At 36.8% G+C, this 15,257-nt stretch overlaps 1 protein-coding gene across 9 annotated transcripts in view; it reads left to right on the top strand.

Annotated features, from left to right (window-relative positions):
* PPP1R12B (protein phosphatase 1 regulatory subunit 12B) overlaps positions 1-15,257 on the top strand; it is a 256,766-nt gene that overhangs the window by 97,483 nt on the left and 144,026 nt on the right. For all 9 annotated transcript variants that reach the window (XM_074385025.1, XM_074385023.1, XM_010348875.2 and 6 more), the window contains one exon: positions 2,293-2,475. In XM_074385025.1, the coding sequence (XP_074241126.1) occupies positions 2,293-2,475 (183 nt within the window). The remainder of the gene's footprint in view (positions 1-2,292; positions 2,476-15,257) is intronic.

The raw sequence follows: 15,257 nt of genomic DNA, 5'->3' as shown, positions 1-15,257 counted from the left end.
CAGTACTACTTGCCTGCATATGTCTCATTGCATACCTCTAGTGGCCAGGAGACTGAGAAGTATGGGTTTTTTTGTTTTTGTTTTTTGGATTTTTTTTTTTCTTTTAAGACAGAGTTTCACTCTTGTTGCCCAAGCTAGAGTGTAGTGGCAGATCTTGGCTCAGTGCAGCCTCTGCCTCCCAGGTTCAAGCGATTCTCCTGCCTCAGCTACCTGAGTACCTGGAATTACAGGCCTGCACCACCATGCCCAGCTAATTTTTGTATTTTTAGTAGAGACAGGGTTTCTCCATGTTGGTTAGGCTGGTCTCGAACTCCCAACCTCAGGTGACCCACCCACCTCAGCCTCCCAGAGTGCTGGGATTATAGGTGTGAGCCACCACACCCAGCCGAGAAGTGTGGATTTTTAACTGGGTACATTGCTACCCTCAATAAATAGGCATTCATTTCATAAAGAAGAGGGACAATGGATATGGGTTAGACAACTACCTGTCTCATGCATACATATATCATTTATTGTCTTATAATGAGCCCCCTATTATATGAAGTATTATTTTATAGATGGGGAAACTCAGGCCAAAAGGTTAATCATCTGCTGAAGGTCACGTAGCTAGTGAGGAACTGAGGTAGGATTTGAACCTAGATTTGTCCATTTCAAAACTCTTATCTATTTTGTCACTGTTTGTTTCTGCTGAGTTTATATTTTATTCCAGGCACTATTTTAGGTGTTTTACAGACATTATTTAATCATTACAAGAACCCTGTATTTTAAGGTGCCATTATCTCTATTTTATCAATGAAGAAGAGATCAGAGAAGGTACATTTGCTTAAATGTAGCCCCAAGTATTTCCAAAGCCCATATTTATTCTACTCCATTGTATATCCTCTGATCTCTGCTCTAGGACTGTTCTTATTCTAACAATCTACTTATAAAATTATACTGCATATTAAAGTATAGTAAAAGTCCTATTATGTAATTTAATAAAATTAAATCCTGGGCATTTCAACAGCATAAGAAATTACAATGAGACCAAAACATGTTATTAACCTAAAAAGAACTTCAGGTAAGGTTTGGTTAAGTGTAATTTTTTATAGCTGTGTGTCTAGCTTATTTATTAGTACTTCCTATAGACTCATATCTGGTAAGTCCGAGGAATTTTTTGCCTTTTTAATTTAAAAAATTACTATAAAAAATAAAATGATTATAAAATTTCACCTTTTTTCTTAGTTATTAATTGCTTCTGTAAGAGTAGCTTGTGTTTTTTAGATACTACCTCTATCTTTTAAAATATTCTGTTTTTATATTTGCATCTAGGTACCATGTTTAGGTTTTTACATTTTGATTATTTTTTTCAAGCTCGTAATGTGATTATTTGGAAGTAAGCTTAGAGCTACCTGTGAACATTTTACAGGTAATAATTGTGAGTAGGTAAAAAAATAGATTTTTAGTATTTGTGCTTTTCATTGCTTTCTCCATCTCTGTATCAATTTTGGATCTCTGTTACCCCAGCAACAGCTGTGACATCACAAATGATAGCTTTTTGGGTGGAGAGCCAATGGTTGCTTCCAACTCTTTGTTAAGAAACAAAGATCTTGTTTTCATGTAAATGAGTTTAATTATACAGCTTGCTGTTGAAAAGTCTGTAGTTAAGGTTACTTATAGAATCCGATTTGGTTTTTGTTTCAATTTCTCACTTTTGCAGTTGTGAATATAGACAATTAGGCATTTGGTTAAATGGAAAGAAAGAACAGTTGCTAAACTAGGTAAGGGAGAACTAAGCATACCAAGGTTTTTAGAGTATCAGTTGTCTCTGGATAATTCAAGAAGATGGTTATCAAATCTAGGCTGAGGACTACCACAAAGACTCCGACTGCCAAGAATTAAGGAACAGGTGGGGACTAATATCGTAAGTGACTTTAGTGTCTTTTTCTTGTGTAGAGAGGCCCTGTCTCCGTGTGCGTGTGTGGAGACCAGATGCTACCGGGGAGTCATTTAAAGCACTCTTGCATATGTCACTATCTCGCCTTGTGCCATAGCTAATGATTTTTGTTAAAATAAAATCTCAGGCACACACGTACACATACAAGTCTCATAAAATGTAACTCCTCAGGCAAAGGATGTCAGACTAAATGTGTAATTATACTATTCCAAGCTGTAAGAGCTCAAAATTAAAAAACAAAATCAGAGCAAGATTTCCTATTTGAACCTCTATTTAATCCTCTGTCTCTGTACCAGTGCTTTGTTGTATGGCATGACTTACCATTTCCTCTCTGCTTGTATCTTTTTTGATTTCAGGATTCCTCACAAATCCCAGGCTGACTCCACAGCAGAGAAAACAGCAGACAATGTCTCTTCTAGCACCCCGCTTTGTGTGATCACCAATCACCCTCTGCCAAGCACTGCCAATGGGGTTACAACTACTCCTGTGCTCTCCATTACTGGAACAGACTCCTCTGTGGAAGCCAGGGAGAAGAGGAGGTATGTTGGGTTACTAATTTCATTTGTGGGGCTCTGCTTCAGGTAGAAGATAAAAGAATGGGCATAAAGTGTTTTTCCCAATTTCAAATACATTTATGAAAATATATATTATGTTCTGTCTTTTGCCTCTGAGCAATCGGTTTTTGGTGGAGACCTCAACTGTTTCTGATTATTTAGCATAGACACTTACACTGCTATGGATTTAGGCATATCTTTTTTTGTTTGTCTTGTGATAGAGATAGTTTTTAGGCATTATTTCTCCATTTTGTGATGGAGAACTTGTGAAGTGAAGCACAGAGAAGGATCTTTTGTTTTGTTCATGGATAGTCTATGTTGACTTCTCTGGCAGCAAAGAAAAGTAACAGTATGACACAAGGCTCAAAGAAATAGAAGGATATAAAGTTTTGATTAATTTGAGTAGAATACCAGAAAAGGAAATGAATAGTATGTGATGATATGGTAAAAGAAAAGTGACTAGTTATTCTGTAATTTCTTTAGAGAGAAGGTATGAGAGAACATTGTGAATTGACATAAAAGACATGTAAGGTGGAAGCTAAGAAAAACTTTTTGATTGTCAGGGTTAAGAAACCTTGGAAAATGTGACCAAGCAAGAATGGGCCCTTTTCTCCTACTTGAGGAAGTATTAAAAAATAGAATGTACTCCATTTGGAAGTTTCAAATGTACTTAAAAACTAAGTCTGTAGTTATCCCTTGTTAAGATTAGACAAGGTGAAATCTTATCGAAATTTAGATTTCAGTTTGACTTCATATTATTTTGAATATCCGAAGGAAGGCACTTTAATATTTTGTGTGTATTAAGAGATTGTTTTTTTTCCAATGTATGTTCTTGGCACCTTTGTCAAAAATGAGTTCACTGTAGATGTATGGATTTATTTCTGATTTCTATACTCTGTTCTATTGGTCTATGTGTCTGTTTTTATGTCAGTACTATGTTGCTTTGGTTATAATAGCTTTGTAGTATAATTTGAAGTCAGATAATGTTATTCTTTTGTTCTTTTTGCTTAGGGTGGCTTCACTATTCTGAGTCTTTTGTTGTTCCATATGAATTTTAGGATTATTTTCTCTATTTCTGTGAAGAATATCGTTGGTATTTTGATAGGGATTGCATTTAATCTGTAGATTGCTTTGGGTAGTATGGACATTTTAACAATATTGATTCTTCCAGTCCATGAACATGGAATATCCTTTTTTTGTATGCTCTTTAGTTTCTTACATCAGTGTTTTATAGTTTTGTTGTAAAGATCTTTTAGTTCTTTGATTAATTCCTAGGTATTTTGTTTTATTTGTAACTATTGTAAATGGGTTTACTTTCTTGATTTCTTTTTCAGGTTGTTCATTGTTGGCAGATAAAAATGCTACTGACTTTTCTATGTTGATTTTGAATTCTGCAACTTTACTGAATTTTTCAGTTCTAATTGTTTTTTTTTTTTTTTTTTGGACAAGTCTTTAGGTTTTTCCAAATGTAAGATCATATTATCTGCAAACAAGGGTAATTTGACTTCTTCCGTTCCAATTTGGATGTCACTTATTATTTTCTCTCTCTCTCTCTCTCTCTCTCTCTCTCCCCCTCTTTTTTTTTAATAGAGGTGGGATTTCACTGTGTTGCCCAAGCTAGTCTCAGACTCCTGGGCTCAATCCATTTTCCCACCTCGGCCTTCCAAAATGCTAGGATTACAGGCATGAGCCACTGTGCCCAGCCTATTACTTTATCTTGTCTGATTGCTCTAGGTAGGACTTCCAGCACTATATTGAATAACAGTGGTTGAAAGTGTACATCCTTCTCTTATTTCAAATCTTAGAGGAAAGGCTTTCAGGTTTTCCTCATTCAGTATAATAACTATGGGTTTGTCATATGTGGCATTTAATGTGTGGAAATATGTTCCTTCTATACCCAGTTTTTTGAGGGTTTTTATCATGAAAGGGTGCTGACTGTTATCAAATGCTATTTTAGCATCAGTTGAAATGATCATAAGGTTTTTAATCCTTTATTCTGTCAATATGTTGTATCACATTGATTGATTTGTATATCTTTGAAGCATCCTTGCATCCCTGGGATAAATCCTACTTGGTCATGGTGAATTATCTTTGTAATGTGTTGTTGAACTTGGTTTGCTGGTATTGGCTATAGTTTTCTTTTTTTTTTGTTTTGATGTGTTTTTGTCTGACTGGTATCAAGGTAATGCTGGTCTTAACGGATGAGTTGGAAGTATTCCTTTATTTTCTGTTTTTCAGAATAGTTTGAGTAAGGTTGGTACTAATTCTTAAGTGTTTGGTAAAATTCAGCAGTGAAGCCATCAGGTCCCATGTGAGTGTGTATGGACATGTAGTAAGTATAAAAGTCTTATCTACAAGATACAATACAAATTAAACTTTTTATGTTTGCTTATTATAAGGACAGCTCTTATGTGTCTGTTATAAATAAACTTTTTTTATATAAAGACACATTTTGAGAAGGAAGTTAAAGGAGATGTTGAGTTGAAAAATAGTGTTTTTCTTCTTCCTTTTTTTTTTTTTTATTTCTTTGCATAAAAGGGAAGGAAACTAATTTTCTGGGCTAACAGGTTTCAGAGCCAATTACTGTCTTTTTAAAATTGGTCTCCAGCCAAGGAAATAGTAATAAATCAGTCTTGAATAGAAAATGCTTGTATACTTAATAGCTCAAATGTAATTTAGATACTGTTAGTTTCACCTAGAAACTAAATGCAAAAGTAATCTTTTCATTAGCTGACAAAAACTCTCTTTAAAAAAGTCTTTCTGAGCTGAGAGAAGTAAAATGAGGTAAATTCCTCATTAAGAGTATGATCCCAGAAAGAGTGGGGAAATCAGATTCTTTATCAAACTGCATTATTAAATACCTAGTTGCATGAACTGTTATTTGGGAAACTTAGTTTTACTGCCTTCTGGAAATGTTGTAACCTACAATCAATAATAGTACCAGCTGCAGAGACCAGATATATGAATCAAATAGTTAAATCAAAATATTAGTGAATTATTAGTTGAATGTGGTACATCAAGTACAGGTCAAGATAAGTGCATTTTAGGAATGGCACAAGATAAATTAGTAGGGAGATGTTAGATGTAGAGCTGTTGGACTCATTTACTGGATATGCTCTAGCATTCATTCATCTTCAAAATAATTATTGAATATTTTGAAGTACCTGTTGCCAGATGCTATGAGAAGCCCAGGTGATATATCAGTGAACCAGACAAATATGATGTGAGCCCTTGTGAAACAAATATGCTAGTGAAAAAGACAAATGTTAAATGTTTCCACCTTTTAGTTATTATGAATATTTGTGCAATATAAAGAAGTAGTATGAGTTGTTATAATGGTGTCTTACCGAAGATCTGCCGACAGACTTCCCTTATTGGTCAGGTATGGTGGCTCACATCCCGGCACTTTGGGAGGCCAAGTTGGGAGGATCACTTGAGACCAGGAGCTCAAGACTAGCCTACACAACATAGCAAGACAAAAAAATAAAAGAAATTAACTGGGTGGTGGCACACACTCCCAGCTGCTTAAGAGCCTGAGACCAGAAGAGCTCTTGAGTCCGGGAGTGTGAGACTACCATGAACTATGATAACACCTCTGTAGTCCAGCCTCAACCACGGAGCATGACCCTGTCTCTTAAAAAAAAAAAAAAAGATTTGTCTTCTCCTGGAAGATAAAAGAAGGTTCTCATGAGGATGTGATACTGCCCGAACTGAGATCTGCTGGTTAAGTAATAGTTACATGAAGAGAAGGGAATGGGGATTCCAAACAAAAGGTCTGGCAATTGAAAAGACACTAAGGTGGAAGGGTTCTTGATCTTTTGGAAAACCTGAGAGAAGGCATTGTGACTAAGAGTAGAGAAAGAGAGGTCTAGGATGAAGCTTGAGGAGTGGGTAGGAGCTATATACATATATATATATATATATATATATATATATATATATATATATCATATACATATATATGTAGAGAGAAAGAATTCACATACCATACAATTCACCAATTTAAAGTGTACAATGCAGTGGTTTTTAGTATATTCACAGATATGTGCAACCATCATCACAGTAACTTACAGAACATTTTCATCACCTTCAAGAGAAATCCTGTACCCTGTAGCTATTCCAACAGTCTCCTTATTTCCCCTAGGCCTAAGCAAACACTGATCTACTTTTTATCTATAGACTTACTTATTTTGGACATTTTGTATAAATGGAATAAAAATATGGTCTTTAGTGACTGACTTCTTCTACTTAATAGAACGTTTTCAAGATTCATCCCTGATTGCATGTATCAGTACTTTATTCCTTTAAACAGGTGAATAATACTCATCATATAGATAATGCCACATTTTGTTTGTCCATTCATAAGTTGATGGACACTTGAGTTGTTTCCACCTTTTAGTTACTGTGAATAATTTTACCATGAGCATTTGTGTAGAAGTTTTTGCGTGGACATCTGGTTTCATTTCTCTTGGTTATATACCTAAGAATAGAATTTCTGGGTCATGTGCCATTAGAAGATTTTAAGCAAAAAGTAGCATGATCTGACCTAGAGTTTTTAAAGTTCTGGCTTTTAAAATGTGGCTCCAGTATTACATATGAATTGGACAAGGAAAAATAGACAAGAATGGATGTGAGATGACCAGTAAGGAAACCATTGCAGAAGAAAGGATCGTGAGAGGGAGCAGTGGCTTGCACTGAGATAATGGTAGAAGAGTTAGACAAAAGTAAATGATCTTGACCAGGCACAGTGACTCATGTCTGTAATCCCAGCACTTTGGGAGGCTGAGGAGGGTGGATCACTTGAGGTCAGGAGTTCTACCTCTTGGTCTACACAGTAAAATCCCGTTCCTACTAAAAATGCAAAAATTAGCTGGGAGTGGTCACACACACCTGTAATCCCAGCTACTTGGGAGGTTGAGGCAGTAGAATCGTTTGAACCTGGAAGGCAGAGGTTGCATTGAGCCGAGATCATGCCAGTGCAGTCCAAATTAGGCAACAGAGCAAGACTCCATCTCAAAAAAAAAAAAAAAAAAGTGAATGGTTTCAAAATAATGTTTAGGAAGATGATTCCAATGTGATAGATGGAACTTATAAGGCTCCCTTGCCCATTATGAACAGAAATTCACAGTTGAATTCAGAAAAATAGTAGGGAACTCCCAGATGACAAAAGTGAAGAGTATTCAAAAGCCAGAATAGTTTGGCCCAATGTTGGTGTCAGAACTATATGTAGACCATAAGGTCTGGATGCTCAGATTTTAATGCCATGTGTGTGTAGAAAACATGCTCTGGACCTACTAAGGCTACAAGCTGTAACTAAAAAACTATATTAAGCTAGAAATCTCAAAGGACTGCCCAATTCATATAAAGGTTTCTGAGCCCATAGCTCAAAGAAGTAGCAAGGGAGAAAATGTATACAAGGGTGTGGGTTGGGATAGACAACTCATTTGTGAGAAATTTTCACTATTCATATAGTTTGGAAATCCCAAGCCAAAGATTTAATACAGAAACTGGATCTGTACTCTTGAAACTCTGGGGCCCTGACACAAGTAAATTCAAAACCACCTTGAAGGAACACATCTGCAACCCAGAGTAAAAGACTAAACTACAAAAACAGTTTCCAACAAAGATGAACTCATAAAACAAACACTGAAGGTCATCATGAGGGAGAGTTCTAAGATAAACTCATAGATGCAGACTAACATGTAATAAAACTTAATAAAACTTTATTGCAGAAAGAAACTTCAAACTATTGTTAGAATAGATAACAAGAATTACAGTTGACCAGCTGTACTGCAGATAGAAACACATATAGGAACAGTTAGGTAAATGAATCAGGAATGGTTTTTAAAATATAAGATTTTGCAAAATAGTATTATCTATATAGAATCTTGTTTAAGTGGAAACTCACATATATAAAGCACCTAACAACCATTTATTGAGAGACTGCCATGTGCCAGGCACAGAGGCATTAAGGATATAAGACCAAACATTTTTTTCTGCCCTTGAGGATATACTGTAACTATTATGGGAAGGCAAACAAGTACATCATATAGTACATTTGTTAAGTTATGTGGTAAAGATATGTATAGATTGCTATGAAAGCATAAAGGAGACGAATCTAAATTAGATTGAATAGGGTGACAAGGAAGGCTTACCAGAGGAGGTGAAGAGTTGAGTTTTGAAAGGCAACTGGAAGCTAACTAAGTAGTAATAGGCGGATGGTATTTGAGAAGAAACATGAGAAATTCAGGAAACAAACAAGTTCAGAATGCCTGAAGCTGGGAGCAGAAGTGGCCAACCTAGCATTTCTGAAAGTGTCTTTTGTGGAATAGATTTAGATGAAGGAAAAAGAATATTCTGTGGCCAAATGAATTTGGGCACAATGGATTAAACAAAATTAAATAGGATCACTCAGAGGCCTTCTCTGGGGCATGAGGTGGAGTAGAACATGGGAGTGGTTAGGAGATTTGCATCATTTTCCAAATTTCGTAGTCCATCTAGTAGTTTTGTTTTGTTTTTCAAAGAAACCCAAGACTGGTATTCCACTGGAGAAACTCTGGAAATTGTCAAGCTAGAGAGGTAGGCAGGAACCAAATTGTGTAGATTTTTGTCTGTGCTACGCTAAGAAATTTGAATTTCTATTCTCGAAGCTGTAGAATACAATTGAGGGATTTTCAGCAGGGGAATGACTTGATCAAATAAAACATATCATTTAAGCCTTTACAGAATTAAAGCCATTTAGTTTCTCTGGCTAGACAAGCATAAACTGAAAGAAAAAAAAAAAACATGTTTTGAAAACAGCTAAATTTTCCTTCTGAAAGAGCATGCTGGATGCTAATTCTCTTGAAGCTGCAGCTTTCTCTGTAATCAGCTCTTTATGGAAGCATTTTGACTCCTACTGGGAAACTTTGATAAAAGCCTGAAGCCTGTGTTCACAGGTCCAATTTTAAACAATTAGTGAGCATTGGGATAAATGGGGCTTTAAAACTGGCCACAGCAAGACCTAAGTGTAGTAGAAGGTTCTCTCTCAGAAATAATCTCCATCTGCAGTGTAATTAGAGCACTTCAATTGGGGAGTGGGTCTTACCATTAAATTGCACAGCTGGCTCTCCTTTTCTGAGAATGTTTTATCTTAAGTGAGGATAAGTGGATATGTACATACCAATTGGCCAGTGATCAGTCTCAGCTTTACACCCTTGTGCTAACAGTTCTTTACTCAGTTTGTTAACTACACATATGTTGCTAAATGAACAAAGCTAGATATAAAAGAATACAATGTGATGCCAAATAGTAATAAACATGGGAATGTTAATATTGGATTTTGGGGAGTATCATGGATACTTTTTATTTTTATTTTTGTATTTTCCAAAGTTCCAGAATAATAAAGGATTACTGTTATAATGGGGCAGAGGGAGCAGGAGGGCATGAAGGAAAATTAATTATAGTGACAACAGTCTTTCTTAGGATATAAGTCTGTGAAGAAGGCCTGATCATTGAAAAGTAAATATAATAGAGATTCAAGGTTTACAGGATTCTAGATAATTTATGGTTTTGCATACATAACTCAGGACAGAACTTCTAAAACAGTTTATTCCTTTTAAGAAGGGCATAATCTTGGATTTGTGAAGTTCCTGTTTCCCCCCACTGAAAAGCTCAATTGTGTTTAAATGTATTCTCTTTACATGATGGAAAGGAGTAGAACATATGCTCTCTATCTTATAAATAGGAATGCTGAGGCCCTAAGAGCATAGAGTCATTTGCTTAATATGACACTTTGAGTCAGAGGTAAAATGCAGACCATCACCTAGGCCTTCTTTTTCTCCTTGTTGAATTCACTGACTATTCTTTTGAATTTAAGTATTATTCATTCAGAATAAAGGTTTTGATTCGGGGGCTAGCCACAGCTCAGAACGCAACAGTCTCTATCTTCATGGCATTTTGATAACTGCTATTCAGTCTTTGGATTGCTTGTGAGAACTGTAGAAACCAACAAGGTCATCTGATTATAAAGAGACTGATTTGACAGGATAGAAATGACAAGTGGCAAGCTGTTGGCACATAGCTCTGCAGGAATACCAGGGCCAGACAGCAGCTGTCACAATAGTGTAGTGGTTGGGTTCATTTTCCAAAGCTCCAAGTTTTCCTTAGCAACAAAATGTAAACAATGCCCATTGCTAATATTAGAGTCTGATAGTGTCTGCCTTTGATTCTCTTTTTGCTCCTTTAGCTTTTTCTCTCTCACCCAACCCTGAATTTTTAGCTTTTTCTCTCTTACCCAACCCTGAATTTTACATCTTTTTTATGAGTGTTCTTTTCTTTTAGAAATGGTTAAAAATAATTTTTCTCCACAATAAGCTAAAATTGTCTCTCCCAAATAGCTCACATTACATATGACTCTGCTTTGCTTGGTCACATACAGTGAGTACTGGCTGAGTCATATATACCACACTTACCGGCCTTCTTCGGTCCCTTGGAGTCTTTATAAGCTAGGTAGTTATACCTACTAATGTGAAGCTGTCAGCAGATTAACTTGGCATCATCTTTGGAATGTTCAAAATTTAAATCAAGAATTTAAACTCTGAGTTACGGTTTTTAAAAGTCATTTGATTTGTTCCTCTCTGTCCAAGCTAAAGACTGATAGTTGTCAATTCAAAAAGGTACTCTAGAAAAGAGGTTCCACAGATTACTCCAATCTTTCTCCATTTTTGTTCTAAAGTGATTAGTTATCTAAAAGTCTGCAGCCATGCTGCCCCTCGCAAGTTTTTTCTCTACTGATGTAAATAAGCTCTTTCTTCCTATATGAACACTGAACAGGAAGAAAGTGAAACGTATGTAATAGTAGGTACATTTTCTACTATATTACCATTCTGGAGGTCTCTGGATTGCTTATATAATTAGGATTATGCTATGGGACTCTGAACAATTCTGGATTAGGGCCAAAGCACTTTTTAGTGCTTTGGCCGTAATCCTTAGGTAGCAGAATGACAAGAGAATGACAGACTGAATATACCTTACAAACAGTTTTCAGTGTCATATGGCACCTCTATGTAATTTTTTTTTCAGAATATTTCTCTTTGAAACAATAATGATGATATGTTGCTGCCTAAGAGACGAGGCTACCCCTAGATAACTGTGAATGGCTGGACTTAGTGGAAAATGCACAGGATTGATTTCTGAGTTTCAGTTCAAATGGGGCATGGTGGTTGACACCTGTAATCCCAGCTACTCAGGAGGCTGAGGCAGGAGGATCACTTGACGCCAGGAACTCAAGACCAGCCTGGGTCATGTAGTGAGACTCCCAGCTCTTTAAAAAAAAAAAGAAGAAGAAGAAAAAGAATCCAGTTCAGCCTCTTATTTGTGTGATTTTTGTGTGTGTGAGTTCCCTTTCTGACTCTTTCCTCAGATGTAAAAAAGGGGTAATGCTTACCTTGTTTGTATGTATATGAGGATTAAAAATAACTTGTGAGTAACCTTGATTTTCCCAAACCTATCTAATGGAGCTATTATGAGGATCCAATGAGACAGACTATGTGAAAGTACTTTGCAAACTACAAAACAACTTAGAGATGTATGTGACAATTATTTATGTCATTACCAGTGAAATGCTTTTATGACTTTCATTAAGATCCATGCTTCTTCAGAGCTAATACACATTTGGAAATAAGTTCTACCCTAAAATGCTAAATATTAATGCCATTTTAGATTTTAGGTTGTTTATTTAATTTTTAAAACCTATATACTATATGGATTCCATATCTCAAGTTTAGGAGACTTAATTTTTAAATGTAAGCTCACTTGTCCTGCCTCTGATCTCTTTACCAATTATTTACAATGCCATACATTATTTTCTGCAGCTCTAAGGGAAAATCTCCACTGTGGTGACATAGTAAGTGGCAGCCATACACAGGTACCTTCTTATGCCTTTTCTCCCCTCCCCAAGTGGTGTCCAGGAATCTAAGCACTTGAACATTTATTTGAGGCCACAACTAGTGAGCTAAATGTGATAATGGTAGCAGTTGACCCTTGCAGGAGAGTTAGAGCCTGGGCTTCCTATCCCAGTGATATCCTTTATGTTAAAAATACTAGTAATATCCTCCCACAGATTCCTTTCCTGGCTAAGTTAGTGAGGTCAATTTCTGTTGTCTCTCAAACAAGTACACTTCATACTATGCAGTAGTGGATACTTTTGATACTAGGTTGAGCATGTTTTAAAATCAGTTATAGTGATAAGCGCATAACTCTGAATATACTCAAGAATATACTCAAAATCTTTAAATGATACATCTAATGGATATATGAATTATGTCTCAATAAAGGTGTTTAAAAATAACATTAGTACTATTTAGCTCCCCCAAACAGTTCTGGAAAGGAAGGCCTGGATAGTGTCTACTAAGAGTTAAAGCAATGAGATTTAGAGCCTTGAATAAAAGAGTCTATTTTCCTTTTTCCCTATTTCTGTTGCTAAACATGGCTGTTGCCAACACCATCTCACTTCATTTTCCAGAGACAAGGGCATTCGCCATGCAGTTTCTCAGCCCACCACTTAACAGTTCAGGAGTGTTTCGTCCTCCGCCTCAGGACACGTGCATTTAGAAGAAAGGACAAGAATGTTATTTCCTTATGTAGCAGAACCTCTGGTAGTTCTATCCCAATTCCCAGCCACTTAGAGTGAAAACACAGTCACCTAACACCTGCTACTCAAAGCCCTTATCAGCCATGTTTTTGCGGTTAATCTTCTGATAAAGTGCTTCTTTTTTCAGAGCTGTGAGTATTGGTGACATGTAGGAGGGACCAGAATTTTGAGCCCTCATTCAACCTTCCCTTCTCTTTTAGCAGTTGATTTTCCAATGTTAGAAAAAGACAGTTGCTGGTACAATCTCATAAAATGGGCTCCGGTGTTTACTAGGGAAGGCCAGCCAGAGGAGTGGCCACCTGTTGGTTGAAAATTAGGCTTCTGGGAAAGTTGCTGCACAGGTGTGTGGCAAGGTGTGTCTGAGGTAGCTTGACTTCCTCTCACCTGGAATGATTTGATCTGGCAGTAGAGTTCCTTGCTATTCCTGGTTTTATGGAAATCAGAGGCACAGGAAGTTGATCTGGGTGTTCTGAGGTATTGAGACAAGCCTCTGCTGTAGTTTACTAGCATTCTCTGTGTTTGGAGGCTAACTCCGGTGTGCTGAGTTGAGACATCAGCAAGTGCTGGGCATGGAATGTCAGAAGCAGCAGGTAAAATTTCTTCCTTTGACAGCTTTAATGTCCTAGTTGCATGCTTCTTTGGGAAACTGGCTTGGTTGCATACATTGATTTGGTGGTATGCTTTGAAAAGGGGGAGAAGGCAAGTGGTAAGAATAAGATATAACCAGTTTGGAACTTCTCTAGAAATATCATTTATTCATATTCCTAGTGAATTTAAACATGTGCACTGACTAATAAAGATCAGGGTACCAGAAAATTAGGGTAGCAGGGGACAATTAAGAGTTTCAAGAAGTAGAAACATGCTTCTCTGTCTTTTTTTTTTTTTTTTTTTTTTTGAGGCAGGGTCTTGCTCTGTTCCCCAAGCTGGAATGTGGTGGCACGATTTCAGCTCACTGCAACCTCTGCCTCCAGGGTTCAAGCAATTCTCCTGCCTCAGGCTCCCGAGTAGCTGGGATTACAGGTGCCTGCCACCATGCCTGGCTAATTTTTGTATTTTTAGTAGAAACGGGGTTTCACCATGTTGGTCAGGCTGGTTTCAAACTCCTGACCTGGTGATCTGCCCACCTCAGCCTCCCAGAGTGCTGGGATTACAGGCATGAGCCACTGCGCCTAGCATATGCTTCCCTTTTTGAGAAGAAACTGGGCCGGGCGTGATGGCTCATGCCTCTAATCCAAGCACTTTGGAGGCCAAGGCGGGCAGATCACCTGAGGTCGGGAGTTCAAGACCAGCCTGACCAACATGGTGAAACCCTGTCTTAATTAAAAAAAAAAAAAAAGAAAAAAAAAAAAACTGGAATTGGCACTATTATTCTTAAGTTGGATGGTAAGATGCAGGTGATGGTTCTATTATTCTTTATATCTTTTTTGTTTGCCTTAAATATTACATAATACATGTTTTAATAAGTAAAACAGAAAAAAGCATTATTGGGTATTTAGGGCAATTACAGAAAGAAGCTGATTTACATAGGTGAAGGGGCAGATTACAACTTGAGTTGGCTTTTGAAATTACAAAATGAAGAGACTAGTTCGATCAGGTATGGGTAAAAGTTGTTTACTACACACTGTACAATCAGATTGAATATTAATGGAATTTAATGTTTTTCCATGTATATGAGAAGTTTTCTAATTGATCTTGTTCAGAGGACCAATTTCCGGACAGAATTCAAACATATACTGAGTCAGGCAATATAGAAAATCCTGCTGATCATTAGTTTATTTTAGTCCTGTAGAGAGAGTACTCACCAAACTCTGAATTCAGCCTACCCAGGACTATATTTTTCTATTTTTCTTATCCCTTTCTCTCAACTCTTCTTCTTGGTAATTACGTCACTTTACTCAGGTAGAAAGATCAGGCCTATTTCCTGTACGTTTTACTTTCATGACCCTCTTCCCTTGTCCACGAGTGACCTTCTTTCTGGTATAGCTTTTTCTCACCTTCTCTGCCTAACAAAATGGTATTCGTACGGTAAGAACTCCTGCAAATTAAATCTACTGCGGGACTACCCTGCTACACCTGAGCCCCAGGCTAAAACTAGTATTCTGTCTTCATTTTTTTTTTTTTTTTGTAACACCGT

Source organism: Saimiri boliviensis, chromosome 14, assembly GCF_048565385.1.
Source record: "Saimiri boliviensis isolate mSaiBol1 chromosome 14, mSaiBol1.pri, whole genome shotgun sequence".
In the NCBI taxonomy this organism is placed as follows: Eukaryota; Metazoa; Chordata; class Mammalia; order Primates; family Cebidae; genus Saimiri; species Saimiri boliviensis.
This window is presented reverse-complemented; position numbering and strand designations above follow the sequence as displayed.